Here is a 24395-nt window from a genome sequence, read left to right as displayed (position 1 = left end):
TGGTCCCACACCCACGTGTGGTGGATAAAAGCTTGGGAGGAATCTCTCAGGAGTGAGGAGTCCCAGCCCCACACCAGGCCCCCCAGCCCAGGGATCCAGTGCCAGAAGGTAAGTCCCCACAACTTCTAGCTGCAAAAACCAGCAGGGATTGAGTCAGTGGAAGAAAATTCTGTAGTTCCAGCTGTTCCTCTTAAGGAACCCATACACAGACTTACTCTCTGAGCTCTTGCACCAGGGTAGCAGCTTGAAAGGCAACAGTGGTATACAGGGAGAAACTGAAGTGCCTGGCATCAAGGGTGGGAGCTGGGGGATAGCTTTCTCCCAGACAGGAAAATAGGCAGAGGTCACTGTCCCTTTTCTGAACCCTCCCCCCATAGATCTACAGAGCCCGGTGTCTGGTGCCATATCTGAGACTCCATCAACCTAGCTAACACTTTTGCCCTACCCTTGAGCTTCCCAGAGACTCCACCCACCCAACTTACGGACCCACCCAAGCTGCTCCTCTATATGTATGGTTGGTCTTGACTAGTGCTTCACAACTTCCTAAATCCTACCAAACAAGCAACAGCTGGCCTCAGTGAGCCCCCAGGCCCCATACCTCTTGCTAAGTGGCCCTATGACTGGCAGTAGCAGCAACCAGCATAGATTCACAGCTTGGCTTAGCCAAGGAATCTCTAAGCACAGCATAAGTAAAAGCCATCTCAGATTGCTTTATAGCTCAGTCAGGGTGACCAGGGCTAAACACAGGTGGGGGCTGACCTTGGCCTGCACCACCTGGGAAACCACCAGAACCTGTACACCCAGTGGACACCTACAGACCACGTTGGAGCACCACCACCCTGTCCCCCACACAGTTGATCCTCCACAAGGGTGGAGGTTGGTGGTCAATGGTCACCGCCATTCCTTGCAACTGACTTGGCCTGGGTAAATCCCTCCCCTTGACCTGCCAACAGCAATCAAGGCTCAATGACAAGAGGAGAGTGTACTCAGCCCACACAAAGGGTACACCTCGAGTACCTAGCTTGGGTGATAGGGGAGCCTGTGCCACTGGACCCTACAGGACACCTACTACATTAGACCATGCTACCAAAACAGGGAGTCATAGCAGCTCTCCCTCGTATATAGAAACAAACACAGGGAGGCTGCCAAAATGAGGAGATAAAGAAACATGGTCCAAATGAAAGATCAACCCCCCCCCAAAAAGAACTAAACAAAATAGAGATAAGCAATCTATCAGATGCAGAGTTCAAAACACTGGTTATGTCTGCTCAAGGAACTTAGTGAGGACCTCAACAGCATAAAACAAATCCAGTCAGAAATGAAGGCTACACTAATTGAAATAAAGAACAATTTGCAGGGAAACAACAGTATAGTGGATAAAGTCAAGAATCAAATCAATGATTTGGAAGATAAGGAAGCAAAAAACAATCAAAACAACAGAAGAAAAAAGAATAAAAAAAATCAAGGATAGTGTAAAATAGCCTCTGGAACAGCTTAAAATGTTCCAACATTCGCATCATAGGGGTGCCAGAAGGAGACGAGAAAGAGCAAGGTATTGGCAGTCTGTTTGAAAAAATAATGAAAGAAAAACTCCCTTATTTGGTAAAGGAAAATAGACATGAAAGTCCAGAAAGCAGAGAGTCCCAAATAAGGTGGATGCAAAGAGGCCTACTCCAAACACATCATAATTAAAATGCCCAAAGTTAAAGAGAAAATCTTAAAAGCAGCAAGAGAAAATCAGTAAGTTACCTACAGGGGAATTCCCATAAGACTATCAGCTGCTTTCTCAAAAGAAACTCTGCAGGCCAGAAGGAATTGACAAGAAATATTCAAAGTCATGAAAAGCAGGGACCTACAGCCAAGATTGCTCTACCCGGGAAAGATATCATTTACAATCAAAGGGCAGATAAAGAGCTTCCCAGACAAGAAAAAATCTAAAGCAGTTCATCATCACCAAATGTTATTATAGGAAATGTTAAAGGGACTTATTTAAGAAAAAGAAGACCAAAACTATGAACAATAAAGTGGCAAGAAATACATATCTATCAACAATTGCATCTAAAAATATAATAAACAAGAAAAACAAGTGACAAGATCATGGATATGGAGAGTGTTTTGATGGCTGCTAGATGGGACGGGAGGTGGGGGAATGGGTGAAGAGGTGAGGGGATTAAGAAGTACAAATAGGTAGTATAGAATAGTCATGGGGATGTAAAGTACAGCATAGGAAATGGAGTAGCCAAAGAACTTATATGCATGACCCATGGATATGAACAATGGTGGGGGGATTGCCTGAGGGAATGGGGGGTGCTGGGTGGAGGGGGGCAAAGGGGAAAAATTAGGACAAATATAATAGCATAATGAATAAAATATAATAAAAATAAAATAAAACTGTTGGTAACAAAAATATTATTTGATGTAGACTAATCTGAAATCTTACTGACAGGAATCGTATTAGGTAATAATAAACATTGATTACTTTCAATAAAAAGTTAAAAGGCCTGAGATTAAAAAAATAATGTTGGAACTCTTATACATTGCTGGTAGTATGTAAAATGGTAAACTGCTATGAAAAACAGTTTGTAGTTCATGAAAAGGTTAAACAGAATTACTGTTACCGCCTATCAATTATACTCTGAGGTATATACCCAAAAGAATTGAAAACAGGTATTCAAACAAAAACTTGTATATGAAATATTCATACCAGCAATATTCCTAATAGCCAACAGATGGAAAAAAAATTCCCATCAACTGATGAATGGAAAAACAAACTGTAGTATAGCCATACAATGGAATGTAAAAACTAATGAAGCACTAATACATGCTACAACATGAATGAATCTCAGAACATTAAATTAAATGAGAAGCCAGCCAAAAACGGCCACACAGTGTATGATTCCTTTTATATAAAATATCTAGAATAGGTAAATCCATAGAGACAGAAAGAAGATTAGTGGTTGCTAGGGCCTGGGGGAGGAAGGAATGTAGCATGACTGCTTAATGGCTTATGGGGGTTTCCTTTCGGGGTGAGGAAAATGTTCTGGAACTAAACAGTGTTGATAGTTGCACAACACTGTGAAAGTACTAAATGCCAATGAATTAACTGTCCATTTTTAAAAGGTGTGTTTCCACCACAAAAAAAAGAATGAACTACAAAAATCAATACCTTGATTTTTTCACTCTCTTTTCTAACTCGCTTTGCATTTTCAATAATGTAAACAGTTCTCTTGTTGACTTCATTGTCAGCTCTGTGTCTCAGCCAATCCTCATATCCCTAGAAGGATTTTAAAAAAAAGAAACAAAAACTAAGTCAAGCTCATGTAATGAAGTAAAGTTGTTAATTTCTATAACCCCCTAAATGAATTACCAGCAGATATTTATACTTACACTATTTATTTCAATTCATAATGCTAAAGAGACAACACCATACATTTTTACAGAATAACTAAGATATGCTTTCAAAATACCCCTTAAGTAAATAGCTTTACTGTATTAAAAGATTCCTCCATTCTAAACTATTAATGAAAAAACACAGGCGTTAGAGCCTTAATATTCTTCAACTGTGAAGGACTATCATCTATTCTTCTAATTCTACTCTTATTCATGTTAAGGTTAATTGTTTCTACATTTGAATTTGAGGAAAAATTTTCTGGGTGGCATTTTCTTAGGGACTTAACCACTTAAATATAGTCTTCCATAGTAGACTATTGGAATGAACATCTCTGAGGAAATTGAATTCCTCCCAGGGACAAAATAGAAAAGGCAAGCTAGGATTATTTTGGCAGAGAATCCATGGTAAGTTTTAGAGACCAACAGTCAAACTTCTACACTGACAGTGATAAAAGAAAATATAAATTGGTGTTCATTTTTTAGAATAAAAAGTAATCAGGGGAAAGTTTAACAGCTCATTTTTCTTTGGGCTTTTTGTCTGGAGTATATTTAAGGCAAAAAGAACCAAGGAAGGAGGATGTTCATTTGTTTGAGCACAACCTCCTCTCCTTTTTTTATATCACTTTCCTTTTTTTCTTTATAATTATGTCTGTACCCTTTCAAATATAACGGTTTAAAAAATTCCTTGATCGCTTCCCCCCTTTTTTCTCAGTTTCTATATTCATTCCTATTCTGTCACTCTTTGTGACAATGCTAGGCTATAACTTCAGTGAGAAAAGAAAGGCCCTAACATGAACTAGTACTGGGAATAAAATGAATCAGTAAGAGCTTCTGAAACCATACAGGCTATTTTGAGAAGTAGCAATTCTATGATGTTAAAGAAAATAATCCTAACAGCCTAAGGGAAATAACATTCCAAAAATCTTGATTTAGCAACCAAGAACTTGATAAAATATTCTTGTAGTTTCTGTAGGTAAGATAGAAGTTTGAACAGATATCCCCAACAGAAAAGGAAACCTTGTTCCCAATACTGTTAAGCAGACTTTTATTTTGGAAGTGGAGACTCTGTTAAGAGCACTTTGGTAAGTACTGCCTAAAAGGTACTATCATATAAAATGCTCAAAATACTTCAAAGACATTCTAACCATGCAGGAACTTCATTTCTTTAGTATAACCCTTTCTCCTTTCTTTCCTTTTGATTCGAACTGGCCTGTCTAGCACCCTGACTAACCTGCCTCCATCTCCCTTAAGCATTAAGCCCTCAGGACAAGGAGGTTCTGATCGGCATCAAACAATCTCAGGAACAAAGCTTCAGGTCTGCTGACCACAGAGACAGAGTTGTGGTCAAACTAGAGATAACATCTAGGCCTCAGTTATGTTTCAGCTCCAGGCCCAGAAAAGCAGCAAAACCAGACAAAGTGACGCCATGGCTGATGTGAGTACGAGCTACACCGATCAACTACCCCTACCCTAGTACTGAGCACTCGGTAGAGGTCACGACCCTGACTCCCTTTGTCACCATAACTAATGATTTCCTCCATTATAACCCATTCCCTAGAAACCACCCAGGAGCCAGGTCTCGCAGCATTAGTTCACCTATGACTCTGGGCATAGGCCACTATCTAAAAATAAACCCTTATTATTATTAGTTATTTTTTTTTTTTTTTTTTGCTGCACACAGGCAAATAGATACCTTTAGCCCCTTCAGTCTCTTAATAACATCAGCATTACAAACTATGGCAGTTGTCAGCTTTGACAAGAAACAATACAATTCTCCTCTACCCCCCCCCCAGTAGCCTCTGGCAGGAAAAACAACAAATTAAAGTATTTATGCTCTTGAGTTCTCTGCTGTAGGCAAGCAAACAAAAAAAGAGCCCAGAAAAAAAAGAAAAATTTTCTGATACATACTGTAATGAAAAAAGTAATGCCCAATAAAATTTGCCTCCCATTTCCCAACTAACCTACACTTACACTTCCACCTACACTTTCTTTTTGAGTTATGTGGCCACATGCAAACATTGAGGAGGAAAGGAGCAAGGAAATTAAACATGTACTTTACAATCATTTTAACAGGTTTTCAACAGGAACCAAATATAAATTAAATCCATCAGAGAGATACTGCCCACTCTATATACATTTGGAAAAAAAACTTTTGACAATGAAATTTAAACCAGACAGGAATAAAATGCAGGTATAATTGTAAATAAGAAATTTACCTGCTTGATGGCTGTAACAGTTATAACAAAGAAAAGTGGAAGTCCACTGGTAACTGGGCTAGTTGGTGTGTCTACAGTGACCTAAATTAAAAAATTAAATTGAAAGCAAGATGAAAATAAGCTAATAATTTATATGTAGCACTTACATGCCGCAAACATTTCAGCCAGAACGCAGACAGAACATATTCTGGTAGCAAGGTGAATGTTAACTTTGATTAAAATAAAAGCAATCCAAACTGCAGTTAGTTTAAGAAAATAGTTCTAAGTCAGGTTTAGTTTTCATCCCAGCTTGGATTAACCCCTTTACTGAAATACATCCATTCATTTACCATCTACTTGTTGAGCACCATTCAGTTAGCCCCTGTACTATTATCAGCCAGGCTCTAGAGATGCTGCTTTAAACAGATGGAGAAAGTCCCTGACCTCATATAGCTGGCAGCTTACAGGCAAAACCAGGCATTAAACAAATGATTCACTGAGATCTGAAGAGTAAACAGAAGTTAACTAGATGAAGGAGGGGTTGGTTTCAAGGAACAGTAATCCATGTATACACCGTCTGTATGGTGGGAGGGAGTGTAGCACAGGTTAAGGAAATAAAGGAAGCCAGTGCCAAATAGTGTGGTGTGAGATGGGGCTAGACACGAAGACCAAGCAGGATGCTCTACACTAGAATTCATTCTTTATCCCACCAACAGTGGAAAATAATTGAAGCTTCTAAGCAGGGAGAGGTCACATGAAGAGAACTATGTTTTGAAAAGATTCTCACTGTTTTATGGAAAATAAAATGGAAGAGAACGAGAGTGGAGGCAGGGAGTCTATTTAGGAGGGTACTGCTCTAGCCCGAACCAAAGATGATGGTGTGGATGAGGGGAGTAGCAGCAGACAGAGAAAGATGTTTCAGAGATATCTAGGAGGCAAAAGTGGTAGGACTGGTAAGGAACTTCTCCTAAGGGGTTATTAAAGATGTCTTCCAAGTATCTGGTTAACATAACTGGTGGATGTTGTCATCATTCACTGAAATAGGAAAGAGTAAAAGAGAACTATAATTGAGGAACAGAGGACCATGAGTTCCATCTGCCCTCACAGTTCATTGACTCATCTCTAACCCCCTGCCCCCGCCACACACACTGTTACAGACACAGGCTTTTATATGGCTCTGTGCCTTCGTGCACAGACTGAGATACCAGTCTCTAATCCTTTAAGGCTTAGTTTGGAAATCACCTACTCTTTGAAGACTTTTCAAGCTCCTATTGGATAGGAAAAAAAAAAATCACAACTTTGATCATATCCTCATGCTATTTATGTGACTTTTACTACAGTAAATTAAGTGAATACATGACTGTTTTGGGCTATACCATAAATTACTTAAGGATAGAAAAGCCATATCTTGATATGCATTACATCTGCTAAAATCTTTGTTGTCTGGACTACTGAATGGCACATAATAGGTGCCTGGTATATGTTCAATGAATTGAACTGAAATGTGCTGCACACCAAGTGGAATGACTCTTGTGAATATAATCCTGTGTGCAAGTTTATTTCATGCTGTTCTGTAAGACACCTTACCATGAATGCAAAGGAGCTCCTTTTCAAATGCCCTTATCATTCAAGATTGAAATGGGCTCTTTCTCATATCGCAACCCAGATTGGTTTTCAGAAGCAGGGCTAAATTCAATTATAGTACCATTTACTCAAAGACTTACAGTGGATAAACAGAAGCACTTTAACATCAACAAGACATTTGAGCAATTGCATTGGGATGTTTCTCCATTTAGAAAAGTGAAGTGAGAAAAAAAATACCTTTAATGACGTAAAATTTTCAGGGAGTGATTTTGGCAAGGGAAATATTTTAATAGCTTATAGACCTAAAAATGGAAGACACAATTTAAAATGTCTAAATACTAAGCTTTCACCCTTAAAGTAAATGAATGAAGAGCAAAACTGATAGTCAGGAAGATAAGTGATACATTTTCAATTAAGCTGAAACTAGTGCTTTATAAAGTAAACTATTAACCTATTTTCAATTTTGATATACAACATTGTGTTTAATGATATCCAATAGATGGTCTTTCTAGCATGAACAAAGATATAAAATCCATGAAAGTTTTTTAAAAAGTAAGTCTCAGCAAGTTTTCTTGTAAAAATGCTACTTTAGAAATATGGTATAACATAAATCTTAAAATGTAATATTAGTACTCTAAAAAGTATTGTTATAATAAGCCCTGAGGCATCTTTTTAATCACAGGGCATTTTAAGATTAGAAATGGACTGAAAATTTCTTCGAAGTAATTAAGTTTCTAAAAGTGGACTTCCTGTTTATGGAACTCTTACCTGTACGAGGAAAATGATGAGAAAATAAAAATTTGCAATTCTTCTGAACTGTTCAAAGAGATTTTTGGGGAGGAAATTCCAAAGTGTATACTGGAAAGAAGAAGGAGAGAAAAAAAAAACATTATTAGAAAGCAAACTAAAAAATCTTAGTAATAACAAGTCACATGGGTCCAGATTATCCCAACACTCTGAAAACATGTTAAAAATAAAAACTCACACATATGAATAAGCATATACTTAGAGGTACAGTGAATAAACACTTCTCAATGATAAAGTTTTCACTTTGACCATTACGATTGGACCATGTAGTCCCATGCATCTGCTTTCTGACACAATTTAAATTAGGCTCCTTGTTATTTGTTCTCATATTATCCTATACTTCCTTGATAACACTTATTGTAATGGATTATTACATATGTGTACATTTTTAAATTAAAATTTCTCCCTCAACAGGCAATGAGTTCTATATGGGCAGGCTGTTCATCTGTCTTTTTGTTATTTTCCCCAACATCTGGCTTAGTGCCTGACACAAAGTAGACACTCAATAAAATGAGTTGGGTGAATGAACAAATTAATTCCTTTGGCTCAGCTAACCTTTGGAATCTTGATCACAATCACAAATATAACTCTGTCCCTATCAGTACCTCCATGACAACTGAGGTATACAAATAACCCTGGGTCACAGAGGGCTTTCACTTTAATCAAAAACATACCACCCTGGGCTTTGGTAACTGGTAATAGGTAAAGGTTTCAATGCTAAATTATACATGGGTAGGAGGAGAGACCTCTTGAGCCAACAGTCAAATCACATAGACCTTCTCACTGATAACTTAAGCCGAAGGACTGGGTCACTAAAAATAACCAGAAGGAGTTGGTTTTTATGGACTTCTTAATAAAGAAGACCAGAAAACAGGGGAAAAAAAGTTTCTTAACTTAAATATCTAAATTTATACTACAACAGTGCATAGTATCTCCATACTGTGAAAAATATATATCCATTAAATTAAGTTAAGGTGTATGGGAATTTATTACTAACCCCTCTTTCGAAGGCTTATGGGCTCAATATTCCCCAAGGGAATACCAAGAAAAATGAGGCTGAGTGGAGGGAAACAAATTCAGTGATGTAGCTTCATTACAACCAACAGACAACCTGCAGAGCTCTTCCCTCAAAGTTCAGAAATTCCTCAAGGAAGTGCATTCAAAATTAAGTGCAGAATTGTATGTGCCTGGGCATCAGCTGGGAGAAGAGAGTCCACACTTACATCAGATTCCTAAGGCAGTTGGTGTCCAAAAATAAAAGGGATCAAAACCACTGATCTAGTCACACTTTGAAGCGGATGCAGTCCAGATCAGCACCTAACTATCCCAACAACAAGCTAACAGCTGAACTTCTGGTTTGGTGATCTTATGTTCCCTAACTAAAGAATTTTTGATTGAACAAACATTAGGAACTGTTAAAGATTCATCTGCTCAGTGGATTGAGCGTCGGCCTGCGAGCCAAGTGTCGCTGGTTCGATTCCCAGTCAGGGCACATGACCAGGTTGCACGTCAGGTCCCCAGTTGGGGGCACGAGTGAGAGGCAACCACACAGTGATGTTTCTCTCCCTCTCTTTCTCCTTTCCCCTCTCTCTAAAAATAAATAAATAAATAAATTATTTAAAAAAAAAAAAAGAGTCCTCTGATGAGTCTTAACACATAAAAGGAAACATTTTTGTTGTTTCTAGGTTCCTTTACCATTTTTCTAACTTCCTAAAGAATAGCTTCCTTGAGGAACTATGTTTACTCCCTTTGGAGGAAACTACTGAGATATGCCCTCTTCTTTCCTATTTGAGGTCATCAATTGTTATGAGCTGCAACAACATAGATGGACCTAGAGAGTGTTATGCTAAGTGAGGTAAGTCAGACAAAGAAAGACAAATACCTTATGATTTCACTTATATGTAGAATCTAATGAACAAACTGAACTAACAAGCAAAATAGAGACAGACTCATAGATAAAGAACATTTTGATGGTTGCCAGATGGGAAGGGAGTTGGGGGAATGGGTAAAAAAAATGAGAAGGGATTAAGAAGTACAAATTGGTAGTTACAAAATAGTCACAGGGATGTAAGTACAGTGTAGGGAATATAGTCAATAATACTGTAATAACTATGTATGGTGCCCGGTGGGCACTGGAAATATTGTGGGAACACTTTGTAAAGTATATGATGATCTAACCACTATGCTGTACACCTGAAACTAGTATAAAATAATACTGAATGTAAGCTGTAATTGAAAGAAATTTTAAAAATATAGCACATGGAATACAGTCAATATTATAATAACTATGTATTGTGCCAGGTGGGTACTAGATTTATTAGGGTAATTGATCAGTAGTCTCAATCTCAGTTGCTACAAACCAAATACAATGTTAGTTCACAGGAAGAAAGTGTTTATAGCATTCGTTTCATTAACAATAAGAATGGAGATTTTGGGGGTGGTCATGAGTAACTTCTTGCTCAAAAAAGTCAGTAAGTAGATCTTTTATACTATCTTAACATGCAATTATAAACTTAAGAAGCAACACCAACATTTGTAACATGTTTAAAAATGGGTTCTATGCCCTGGCCAGTGTGGCTCAGTTAGGTGTAGCATCATCCCGTAAACAGAAAGGTCGAGTTCAATTCCTGGTTAGGACACATACTTAGGCTGAGGATTCAGTCCCCATTCAGGGCGCATGTGAGAGGCAACCAATTGATGTTTCTTTCCCCCTTCTCTGCCTCCCTTCCCCCCTCTTTAAAATGAATAAGCCTATCCTCAGGTGAGAATAAAAAATAAAATAAAATAAATAAAATTTGAAAAATGGGTTCTACAGAAAAATGTCAGCTTCCCAAGTATATATAATGCATTTTACATCTGCTCTATAGTGAACTGAATAATTGGTACCCAAATGTGGCCTCTTCAGATGCACTTATGTGAAAATACTATGGGTCAGTCCCTCAAACATTAACCACTGGTTAAAGGAGGGAGGTTGAAATGAATCAAATGAATTAACTGAGTTAAATAAATTAAATCACAGTTCAACAGTCTATTATTTCAATTTAAGCAAAGGGAGGCTTTAGAACATTACCTGTTTTTACCCAAGGTGCAAAATTTTTCTAATTTATCAGTAAAAATGGTGACGGTGTACTAAAAAGGAAATCATAACCATTTAAAGAAACTATTAAAGTTAACAACCAATTGTGAATGAGCTATCAGAAGCAGCACTGACTTTTCTAAGTACTAGGATTTGGATGTGATGGAACAAAATAACTATATTTTAAGATTAGTTGTAAATAAGCAGAGCTCTAGCCTAAGTAACTGTTCATTCTGTTTAAATTACTATATTCATTTGATTATCAGTTCTCCTTATTATAGGCATTAAATATAATTTTGAGCATCATAGCAGTATACTTTCATTTCCATTACCAATGTCAAGCAGAACTTTCTCCCTTTTTAAGTATCACTCTTTCTACCATAAATTCAGAAGAGCAAAAAGAGTAACTAGGATATTACTGAATTAGGATTTAGTAACTTTAGCTAAAAAGGCTCCTTCAGGGGGTTTCAAAAGACTCAGACAAAAAGACATCTGATAAATTCTACAGGTAAATCTGATTTTTAAAATGAGGATATATACTAGTGTAATTTTAGGTTTGAAACTTTAATGCAAGGTATTCTTTTACATAAGAGTACTCAGATTAACCTTGAGCATACCTTCCAAGAGTTAGGTGTTCACTGATTCTTATCCCATTGAAAGGCCTTCAAGATGAGGCTTAGGCTGTTTAAAGGAAAAAAATGTGGAACAGAGGAATACGATGAAAGCTAAAGATCCTAGCAGGAGCACTCAATTCTTCTTTTGCTACAGGAGGGGATTTCCGAGTTTTATGCCAACTACAAAATTCTGGTGATTCCCAGATAAGTGTTTCTGGAGAAAATGTTTGTGTTCTCAAAAGAAGAGAAAAACACTAATTTTATAAGTAAAATTTTAAGTAGGTCAAAGGTTTTTTTTGTTTTTTTAAATGCTCTTTATATTAACAAGATTTATTCCCAGTGTTACACTGACATTACTAATGGCAACTGTAAACAAACAAAAAAGCAACCAATTAAAAGAAAATTGTTTTGATTACTAAAGAGTTGAGAAAGAAAATCAACACCTGCTACAAAGTTAGAAGGTAGCTAATATATTCTATAAATTGTACATTTGTTCAATTAAAAGATTCTGGTGCAAACACAAACAGTCAAAAGACAATATGAGGAAGAAAAAGTCAAATTATGAAACTATAGTATTATTCTCTCCAGATCCAAAACCCCCCTTTCAGAGAAATAACTCCATACATTCAAAACACATGAAACTGAATAAATCAATAGTACTGTTCAGGACTATAATAACAATAATCACAGAAATAAAGTAACAATAGTACTACCATTTATTGAGTTGTTGCTATAAGCCAAGCACAATGCTTAATTAAATGCTTTCTATGGGTTACTTTATTTCATCCTCACCATAATCCTGTAAGGTAAGTACTGTTAATATCCCCATTTTACAGATAAGAAAGATGAGACACAGAGAGGTTCGATGACTTATTTTAACTTCAAACTCACGTTTTCTGTCTACAAGGATGAAGTGCTTTACCACCTACTATACACTGTGTACCATTCCCTTATAAATATTCTTTCTATTAAGATTTCATTCTTTTTTTGTGGTTAGTATGAGAGGGGACCCAAAAAATAACCAGGATTATCTTCTGGAGGGCGGGTCCCTTGTAGTAGAGGCTTCCCTGAGTAGGTGAGTTTTCTAGGACCTCATCTGTATCAGTGTACCAGCTGGTGTTGTTGTGAAAGGCTGCGTTCAACATCAGTAAATTGTTTTTGAAGACTTTTTCAATGTGCCCATTTCATGATGGATGATTTACCAGCACACCTGCCCACACTGCACTGAGTGTTCAGCAGTTTTTGACCAAAATCAGCACGATGCCCAGACCCTGTGCTCCACCCTCCCTATTCACTCCATCTCACTCTGAGCAACTCCCCCGGACCTGGGTGAAAAACATCCTCAAAGGGAAACATTTCACCAATGTGGAAGAGGTGAAACCAAAAACATCGAAGCACTAAACAGCATCAAAATGACCAGTTCAAAAACTGTTTTGAGCAGTGGGAAAAACGTCTCAATAAGTGTACTGCATCAAATGTACTTTGAACGTGATTGAACGTGATTTTTTATAAATAAATTTCAGGTGTTTTTCAGTCCCCTCTCATAAACCCTCATTTCTTCTTTTTCTGTTCTAGAGCTTTTATGAAAAAGCAGATCAGTTAATATGCAGTAAACCACAAAAACTATAAACATAATATTTACAGAGAAAAAAGATATCTGTAAGTGTATTGATGTTAAATTCTTTATTCTGATTTCTAAAACATATACATAAATATATAAACAAATCTGTTCAGACACAATCTTTATTTTCCCTGTGAGCTCCTGAATATTAAAAAAAAAAAAATCCTACTGCATTATTTTACCTGATGGCAAAACTGAAGTGAGCTAAAATATGAAAAATATCCTATTAAATACAAAAAGAGTTAAGAATTAAGCTGAGTTTCATGTTCTTTGAAAACATGAAAATGCAAAGTATATCACAACAAAATGATTTTCACTAGTTCAATGGAAAGTCACTTTACTACCTTCCACCTAAAATACTATGAAAAACAGTAATTCCCTTGGAAATACTTTGTATTTCACTTGCTGCAAAAGGAGAGATAAAACTGAGAAAGAAACCCAACTAGCACAACGATATGAAAACGGCTTTATCCCTAAGTTATCTTGGAGACCACATCACTTACTCAATTTCTCTGGGCTTGCTTTCTCCATCTGCAAAGTCAGTGAGTTGAACAATATGACCTGTTAGGATCTTTCAGTTCTACAAGTCTATTATTCTGAGTCAAATAACTACTATTGGTTGTTTTCTTAGATATTATGGGGTAAGTCACAATTTTCAGCGAAGGACTATTCACTCTCTTGGGCACACATATAGAAGTTACTGACTGAAGATAAATTTTCTGCCATGAGGTTAAAAATTAGCAGGAAAGACATTGTCTCCAAATATAATCATAGTGCTCTGTAAGACAATAGATCATAAGACAAAATAGTTTTTACTCATTCTATCCATATTTTACACACTAATCTCCTACTCAAAGATAAATCACATGTACATTTGAAAACTAAAATATTAGCCCTGGCAGGTGTGGCTCAGTGAACTGAGCACCAGCCTGTGAACCCAAGGGCCGCTGGATCAATTCCCAGTCAGAGCACATGCCTGGGTTGCAGGCCAGGTCCCCAGTTGGGGGCACCCGAGAGGCAACCACACATTGATGTTTCTCTCCTTCTCTTTCTCCCTCCCTTCCCCTCTCTCTAAAAATAAATAATTAAAATATTTTTTAAAAAAAACCAAAATGTTAATTTTTTTTTTAAATGGATCATTCTGTGTTGCAGGTCCTAAGGTGTTTGCAAACATGCAGTGACCCAACTATCACCAACATTTTAAATATGCTTTGTCAGGTTGCATGAGTAAGTATGGAAAATTATCATAAACTGTGTCATGCTACAAGAGATGGCAGTGGGCCAACCACCTAGCACCTAGCACCTAATCTGGTCAGCCAAAGGTAAAGACTAAAATTAGTAAACTAATAGTTGTAGAAAGATAACTATGGGTACTAGGAACTACAAAGAGTGTTTTCGTGTTTTCACATTTCGAGTATCAGTTCTATTCCATTGAGAACATTCAGACTTAGGGATTAATTTGCCCAAGTTCAGAGCTAGTAAATGGTCATGCCAGGATTCAAACTCAGATCTTCAAGACTCTTTAACTGTTCAAGCACTGTACCAAGCAGGGTACACCCTTAGAGTCCAGGAGTGTACTTGAGAAGCTCCTCAGTGAAACAGAAAGAGATACAGATGTCATTCTAGGATAGCACCTTCCAAAAGAATGTAAATTATTTACAAACTAGTCCATCCAATTAAGGGCAATTCAGGAAGCTTTGGGCAAGTAAATATTCCTACTTTCAGCACACTTTATGGCTTAAAGTAAGATGCATAATCAACAAGCACTGTGAATCATAATGGAAGGCAAGTAAATGATGTTTCAGCTACAACAAGACAAATTGATGCTTTAAAAAAACTGCCTTTTAGTGAAATAATGATAACAGTATATGACTGATATAAGTACAAGCCATGTATGCATATATAAATGCACCAGCTTCCTTAGAAGCATAAATAAAAGTAAGTGCATTATCTGGCTCACTATATGAATATATATTGAGTTAAAAACTTACCTTAGATGATACTATCCTATTATCACAAAACCTTTGTGCAATGTAAGCTTCTGCTGCTGATACTGGATGATTGCCAACAAACACTGTGCGTGTACCAACTCGTTTCTCTTCTCCAGCACACTGACCAAAAGAAAAAGGAAAAATGTCACATTTCTCCATGCTTCTACAGAGCTCAAAATTCTTGTCTAAGTATGCTTAGCTATGGTCTACAGAGAAAGAAAGAGCAATAGAGAGGACAAAACCTTGTTAGGAATGTCAAACTCCACTAAGCTCCTAGTTGCTGATTTAGTAAAAGTGTTGCTTGAGCCAACTGTTCTGAGACCAATACTGCAATTCTAAAATGTTTAAATTAAGTGTCCTAGAGAAACAATAATTTTTATTGCCGGTCATTTTTCTTTCATCCACAGAATCTCACTCAACCATTACTACCACACCAACACACTAACTTAGACTAGAAAAATTTAATTTTTATACAACTATTGATGACAACCTTGTCAACACCCTTACCAGATAGCAGGAAACAGAATGCAAATTACTTCAAAATGCAAATAATTACCTATAATAATATAGAAATACAATGGCTGCCTCTACTAACAAAATGATCAACTATTTCCATAAAGAAAATCTGTAAATTTTTTCACCTTACAGAAAACACATTTCTTTGTGATCTCTCAGGGCCTATGGTCAAAAAGTCCTATTTCACAAAATATATCCCTAAAATCCCTTTTTCATTTTTAAAAAGTAGACCTGTTGAATCTAGAAGTTCCAAACTTGAGCTCCATTTTACCTCATATTTGTATTTCACTGAGATGTCACCCTGTTTTCTTAAATCAGGATAATACATTTTCTTATACAAATTTAGGACAGTCTCCTTTGATGGAACTATATTACCATGTTTGAGACAACCATATATTTAAGTCAATGGAAGTATGACAGAAACCAATCCACTCATATATTTCCATTATTTTTGAAAAAGATAATCCCTCAACCTAAAATGTTTTATTTAAAAGCATATAGCCACAGACTTGTGGCCTAGATGGAAGCACAGGTGGACACACTTCACCTCCTTCCAAAACCATAACAAGGATTATATCTACCTCAAAACAAAAAAACCACCAGCACTACTAGAAAACTGAATTGCATGGAAATCCAACAAAGATATAAAGAAGTAATACTCATCCAGACAGGTGGGAGGGATGGCGATGGGGAGCCGGGGTGGAGAGGATGCCGAGTGGTGGTGGCAAGGTAGTAGCTGTGGCTAGCCGGGAGAATGAGCAGTCACACATTATAAAAATTGAGAGGGACACCTGGGGAGTGATCCCAGTCCCAGGCCAGACTGCACAGTTCATAGTTCCAGCCCCAGGAAAATAAAGCCTCATTGTTTCTAGCTGTGAAAACCAGTTGGGTTGGGGTAGCGGAAGAAACTGTTGGTCTCTCAAGAGAGTCTGTTTAGAGGACCCCCAGAGTCCTAGAACATTTTCAAACCTACCCACTCTGGGAACCATCACCAGGGCAACAGCCTGCGGGACACCAGTTGCATACTGGAAGCGGGTAAAATGACTGGAAAAGGGGTGAGTGCTGAGCAAGCAGCACTGTTCCCTCTCAGACCCCTCCCCACAAACAGTGCAACAAGGTGAGGAAATGGGTCGCCCAGCACTGACAAATACCTAAGGCTCCACCCCTTACTATGTAACAGGGATGGCAGCTCTACCTAAGACACAAAGGCTAACAAACACAGGAGCCTGTCAAGCTGAGGAGACAGAGAAGTACGGCACGAAGGAGGGAGCAGATCAAGGCTCCAGAGAGAGAACTAAGCGACAAGGAGACAGCCAACCTAACAGATGCAGAGTTCAAAACACTGGTGATAACAACGCTTAGAGAAATGACTGAGCACAGCAAATGTATAAGGGAAGAAGTGAAGGCTACACTAAGTGAATGAGGAAAAATCCACACAAAACCAACAGTGAAGGGAAGGAAGCCATGGTTCAAATCAATCATTTGGAACTTCAGGAAGAAATAAACAGTCAACCAGTACAGAATGAAAAAACAAGAATTGAAAAAAAATGAGGAGAAGCTTAGGAATCTCTGGGACAAATCTGAATGTACCAACCTCCAAATCATAGGGGTGCCAGAAGGAGAAGAGGAAGAGCAAGAAATTGAAAACTTATGTAGAAAAATAATGAAGGAAACCTTCCTGAATTTGGCAAAGGAAATAGACATACAAGTCCCAAACAAGCCAGATCTAAAGAGGACCACACCAGGACACATGATAATTAAAATGCCAAAGGTGAAAAATAAAGAGAGAATCTTAAAAGCAGCAAGAGAAAAGCAGAGAGTTACCTACAAGACTGTCAACTTATTTCTCCACAGAAACTTTGCAGACAAGAGGGACTGGCAAGAAGTATTCAAAGTGATGAAAAGCAAGGACCTACAACCAAGATTACTCTATCCAGCAAAGCTATCATTTGGAATGGAAAGGCAGATGAAGTGCTTCCCAGACAAGGTAAAGCTAAAGGAGTGCATCATCACGAGGCACTTATTATATGAAATGTTAAAGGGACACATTTAAGAAAAAGAAGATCAAAACTATGAACAGTGAAATGACAACAAACTCACAGCTATCAACAAATGAATCTAAAAAACCAAAACAAACTAAGCAAACAACTAGAACAGAACACAGTCATAGGTATGGCGATCATATGGCGGTTTATCAGCTGGGAGGGGGAAGGGGGAGAAATGGGGAAACAGGTGCAGGGATCAAGAAGCATAACTGGTAGGTACAAAATAGACAGGGGTATGTTTAGAATAGTAAAGTTAAGTGGAGAAGCCAAGGAATTTATATGCATGACCCATGGACATGAACTAAGGGGGGCATTCCTGGCAGGAACGGGATACCAGGCAGAGGAGGGAAAAACAATTGGGACAACTGTAATAGCATAATCAATAAAACATATTTTAAAAAACGATACAGCCACAAAGACTTTCCCCTTCCTCTCAATGATCTATTCAAGGGTCAAAGAGGCAAATCTCTACCTGAAAATAATTATTTTACACAAAACTACTTAGAGCTTGCGAAATTCTCGAAATGTCCATATTTGGATGTATTCTAGTCTGAATTTTTTTGTACCTTATATATATAGTATAGGGAGCATGCTTTTTTACTTTTAAAAAATATAAATTGCCCCCAAAATATAGATAGGTAAGACTTTTTGCCTCACCATTTTTAAAATTTAAGCTTATTAAATAACTACTTAGTGGGGGATATCCTTCAATATCTGTAGGGAATCAACTGACGAGTAACTGGGATAACTGAAGTAGGAGAGATTGAGGCTATATATAAAGGGTAACTTCTGGGGATAAGGGATGTTGTGGGAATCTCTATCTATGGCAGGCTGGAATAAAATCTTTAAGTATTAGTACTGGCTAGCTTAGCTATTTACCCATCTGCCCAAACACAGAGCATTAGAACAACTGACTGTACAGGTCCCTTCACATGCCAAGAGTCAGTGATTAGCATGTAAGTTTTCAAACAGTTCCTGGAAGTAAGTAAGGAATACCTTTACCAGAATAGTAGCTATATACATTTTGATTCAAAACTGACTTTGTTTGTAACTATAGAATAAAGGGTCTGACACAGCTTACTGATAAGATCACTGTATTTTCTGTAAGATCCATTTCATAAAATATAAACTAAAAGTGAATACACCTACTAAAAGTATTGTTTATTCTCCTTCAAACTTACCTTCACCTTCTGTTCCAAGTTACTGTCTCACTGTAGTCTCTATAACACTTGAACATTATAATGTGCCAATTCAAATTACAGAAATTGTCAAGTCCATGTATACACACTGCAATTTACAACCTTTAGTTTAATATCCATATGGTGATTCTTGCCACAAGCAAGAAGTGGCACAAAGTAAATAAAAAAGAGCTACCTTTTATGCCAGTTCTCAGGTCATTCTGCAAATGGAAAGGAGAAGAGTAAAGGAAACATGGTAGAGGATCAGTGAGTGTTTTCTGCAGGATGTTTCGTACACGGCCAATATAAATTGTTCCCCTTAGTTAACAATGGCTACTGATTAATTTAAGACAAAAATGAACTAGTACTTCCCCAATTCTGAATTGTCTTCAACTTTCTTCTCTGGCAGGTCACAGCATTCCAGAGAACAAAAGGAACAAGTATAACGCAATTTTTCAGGCACATGATATTTTTATGACTTCTGTACATGTGAATAGCATTTATAGTTTCCTTAAGTGCTTTCCCATATTTTAGCTCTGGGATCTATTTCAAATAGGCCTAAGTGACCTCTATCTCCATTTAATTAGACAAAATGGATTAAAATTGGTATGCTGTGTGTGTGTGTGTCCTGGCAGTCATCATGCAGCCCAGGCAGGATTGAGTATGGAGCTTCCTGAGAACTGGGGGTGAGGTAGGTGAAATGGATAACTTTTCCATGTCTATTTGCACTCTAAATTCTGATGAATCTGCAATTTCTGGTGGAATCTGCTCTGTTCAATGCTGTTTGGTCCGCATATAAATGGCAATGCTGAGCTTGTGTAAATTCACTGTAATTTTCCACTTGCTGCCAATGTAATGTTAAAACAGTGGTTTTAACTTCCGGGATTTTGAATAATGTAGGTGCCATAGCCAAGACAGAGAAATTCCAAGTAGGAATCATAAAATAATTTCCCATTTGGATGGCATACAGTGTAGTCTGGAGTGTATGATTCCTGCCACCTTATAATGAATTTTAATCTATTAAGAGTCCATCTGTGTTGAACTGCTTCCCATTCAAATGTCCTTAGAAACAACAGTTTAAAAAATTGAAATATGCTGACACCAATTGTATTTTAATGACACATCATGCATTATAATGAAAAGTATTATATAAATATTAAAAAGTATATTTATAACATATGAATTAACAGAGAAAGCAATTTAAGTTTCTTCCTCAAGATAAAAATTATCCTTTTGTATTCTTGCTTCATAGCTGCAGAGTATAAACTGAATATTGTTTTAGCCCTGGCTGGTGTGGATTAGTGGGTTAAGCATTGTCCATAGGCCAAGAAGTCGCTGGTTCAATTCCCTGTTGGGGCACATGCCTGGGCTACAGGCAGGGTCCCTGGTTGGGGACATGTGAGAGGCAACTGATCAATGTTTCTCTCCCTCTCTTCCTCTCTCCCTTCCCCTCTCTCTAAAACTAAACAAAATCTTTTTAAAAATGAATAAATACATAAATAAATAACTTCCACCAGAACATAACCTCTCAATAAAAGATAGATAAGAGTAGTACTGTTATTCAACTAGCAACACCTTAAAATCCTATACTTTTGCAAGTCATAAAACACAGAAAGCTGTTGGAAGTGTAATTTGCTTCTTGATTGCCTCTAGACCAGTGACTCAATAAGAACTGAGGGAAAAGAGGGACCTCAATACAAGACTGTCACTATAAAAGCTGGCACAATATCTGAAACAGAGCTCACTCTCTCCATACTTTCCAGGTGTTGGCTGACTTAAATACATCACTTACTCATAGATCAGTGGTTCTTAATTCTTGCCACGCATTGGCTTTAAACATAATACTAATGGCTGCATATTTTATTCAAAATTTAATTGTTTTGGAAACTTTCCAGGTGACAATTCTAATTTATAGCCAGGGGTGAGAAAAATGCTACAGAATCTCTCTCATTGAATTAGTGATTGCTCTAAACTAACATCCTACAACTTTTTAGCCATAATCCTACACTTTTCTTTAGTAATGAAAATAATTTAAACAATTTGCTTTTCAAAGGATAAAAATACAAATCACCCTCACATAATGGCCCCCTCCAATCATTTTAAACTGCTCACAAAATGAGATTCTCCTTCAATACTTATTCTGCATGTGGCTAATCAGCCACTAATTATTCAGGTCACTGATAAAAATTACAGGCCCTGATATAATGCAAAACAACTAGCTTTAACAACACATCATCACTATGTCATCCTTGGAAATCACAGCGTTATTTTTATTTTTCATCAGACTGTTTTTTGTTAATTACTAAAGCAAATATAAGTGGTTGCTAAAAATTGAACAAAAATCCTTACTAAAAATCTGAAACCTTTGCAATGATTTTAAACTTTTCTCTGCAACCCAGCCCTGAAGCTATTTTCTTCTCTGAAGCACTAGTGTACTCCAACAGCATAATGTCTTAAAATGTCCAAATAAATTCAAAATGAAAGTAGTATTTCATCAAACTTCTAGCTATTAAAATGCTCCCAAAAGTCAGCATTTTTGTACTATGGTTGGAGGGGTGGGGTGTGCAAGGAGAGAGCACTACATTGCCGGGTAACATTTCCAGTTAAGTGTTAAGCTTCTTGGTTAAAATTGCTACAATGTATTCAGTGGTCAAATTGCTGAGGTTTCCAAGCCCACTCCATTATAATAAGCCAAAAAGAGTAACCTGGATGTGTAATTTAGTCATAACTTTGTAACAGGCCTTAAAATTCCACTTTTCACATTTTGCTTTTTTGCATCTTTTTAAGTAATTAAGCTGTCTCTCCGTTCTTTGCCAGAGGTAGTGAATGAAGCAAGACTGAGACAAGACATTTTGTGTCTTCTTTCCTTTAAAGCTTAATTATGGTCACATTAACTGAAACTCTCAAACACCTCATCAAATGACAACTGAATATTCAAAGTGCAACCCTGGACACAAAGATGATCTCTAATTAGGCATTACCCGATAGCAGCACATTTAATCCACTAGAAACTGCTATAGGAAATAGATTAAGCCCCACAAAAACAAACAGCTAAATCAGGAAGCACAATGCTTAGGAAAAAGCAGCAACCATGAGGACTTGGATGAGAACACCTTGTTTGAAGCTCAGTTAGACTTTCATTATCTAAATGTAGTCTACAGAGCAGTTTAATTTCACCCGTAACAATCAATTCTGAGTGTTTCCAATATGATACTGTTACAGAGCTAAAAGGGGTGTTTTCAACGTGGTCCCTTGGTGTAAAACCCAACAATTAATGTTGAGGGAAACAGGTCTTTATTTACAATATTCCAAGCTGGGGAGGGCAATGAGCACTTCAACTCAGAGCCCAGTTCTCCCAAGGGACCCAGCACTTCCCTTGCTCCCCAAAAGGCTAGAAGGCAAAAACATGCCCAGAAGTTCCCCATCCCTTATCTGTCAGCTCTTTCCTTCAGGGCCTGGGGTACAACGTCATCAACCTCCATATAACAGTCCAGGAAAATGTGCTGTGTTGCACTGGATCATGCATGGTTCTCCCTCTGCCCCTTCAAAGCCACATGGGTCCCTCCTCTCTGCAAACTGTGTGGTTCTCCTCAACTCTCCCTAAAATGGCTGCTGCCTTGTTTTTAAATCCCTGACTGTGTCCTCTCACGCAGTGGACATGGTAACCAGTTCTGACCATTCACAGAACCTTGCGCAGGCCCCATACACCCTTTCCGCACCATGCCATTGTCAAAACTCCTCCCATCTCCTTGGGACCTTGGAAGAACCAAAGCATCTGCATAACTAAGACACTAGCTACACAGATGTGCAAAGGTATATTGAAAGTTGCCCATTTCCTCCCTCCCCCAATCACAGACTCTGGGGATTTTGGGGGGACCCTGCTCTGTAACAATACCACTCCACACCATGCCCTCACCCCACGGACCTCAGGGTTACAGAACCGTGGCTCTGAAGATGAAATACAGCTCTCTTATGGGATGACTAATAGAGTCAAGTAGACAGAGTAAACTGCTGTAAGCATTTAGATTCAAGATTCTTGAATATTTTTTAATGATTCAGAGATTCTTCCATTTATAGAAAGTAACCTGAGACTCTTAGAGGTTCGTCCTGGGGCTCCACTTTGTTAACAGTATTTCTCCCAATGGACAGCCCTACAATATGAGGTCGGTCCAGAAAAAGTCCAGCCATTGTTAATATAACAAGAATGCTTTGCACAACATCGATGTCACCTAGAAGCCAAGGAGAGCGGCCTGGAATGTGCATGTGTGAACAATGATGACTTCACTGTACTAGATAGTGGGGGGCGGCAGACACTGTTGATAGAGCATGTGTACAGTGTGGCCATTGCATTCAAAATGACAGTGAGTAGAGCAATGAATCTGCATCACACTTCGTGTGAAGCTTGAACATTCCTTTATGGAAACTATTTGAATGATTTCAGAAGGCCGCAGCTATGGGCAGCTGCTGATTGGCAGTCTCATCCACAACAATGCACGCGCTCATACAGCATGTCTCATGCATATTTTTTTGAAAAACATCAAATCATCCAGGTGACTCAGCCCCCCTACAGCTCTGATTTGATGCTTTCCCCAAAACTAAAATCACCTTTGAAAGGGAAGAGATTTCAGACCATCAATGAGATTCAGGAAAATATGAAAGGGCAGCTGATGGCGACTGGGAGAACTGTGTGAGGTCCCAAGGTTCCTACTTTCAAGGGGATTGAGGTGTCATTGTCCTATGTACAAGGTTTCTTGTATTTTCTTCAAAAAATGTCTCTATTTTTCATAGTACATGACTGGATACCCACTGGACGGACCTTGTATGCACACAAACTTAACTAGAGATAAACTGATCACATACATCTACAAGGCCTCAGAAGTTACTTTTCACTTTCACTACCCATATCTACACACCACCTTTAACAAACTTTAAAAATCTAATTTGGGAGGTACGTAATTTCTAAGGATAGGAACAGTGAGGCTGACTGACAATCCAGCTAAACATTTCCCATAGCCCTGGGGAATATGATAAAAACACAGATGCAAATCTAAAGCGAATATAATGAGGTCCAGGACCTCAAAGCCCAACCTGGCTTAAAGATAACAGAATAAAATATTACTGATTACTAACAGCAGAGGCAGAAGGGAAAGATGGGACCAATCTGCATACCAACACATGAAAATTTGCTACCACAATGGCAGCTACATTGCTGCAGATTAACAAGTAACTTGCACTAACCCCTGTGATACTTGTAAAAGTTTCCCAGAATGTGGGAAGACAAACAATTGTGACTTGAAAGTTTGTTAATCCAAGGTAGGTGGCAAAGAGCACTGGAGGACTGCTTTATCCCTTAGGACTTCAAAGCAGCACTCCAGTGG

The 24395-nt window shown here is 37.9% G+C and overlaps 1 protein-coding gene across 1 annotated transcript in view; it reads right to left on the bottom strand.

Moving 5' to 3' along the window:
* ATP11C (ATPase phospholipid transporting 11C (ATP11C blood group)) overlaps positions 1–24395 on the bottom strand; it is a 178642-nt gene that overhangs the window by 83160 nt on the left and 71087 nt on the right. The window contains exons 2-5 of the mRNA XM_090263917.1: positions 15279–15398; positions 7938–8027; positions 5607–5687; positions 3167–3274 (exon numbers count right to left, since the gene is read on the bottom strand). Coding sequence (XP_090120043.1) covers positions 3167–3274; positions 5607–5687; positions 7938–8027; positions 15279–15398 — 399 coding nt within the window. The remainder of the gene's footprint in view (positions 1–3166; positions 3275–5606; positions 5688–7937; positions 8028–15278; positions 15399–24395) is intronic.

Source organism: Furipterus horrens, unplaced genomic scaffold (assembly GCF_987537825.1).
Source record: "Furipterus horrens unplaced genomic scaffold, mFurHor1.1.pri manual_scaffold_17, whole genome shotgun sequence".
In the NCBI taxonomy this organism is placed as follows: Eukaryota; Metazoa; Chordata; class Mammalia; order Chiroptera; family Furipteridae; genus Furipterus; species Furipterus horrens.
The sequence above is the reverse complement of the archived record's forward strand: the minus strand, read 5'-3'. Positions and strand labels throughout refer to the sequence as shown.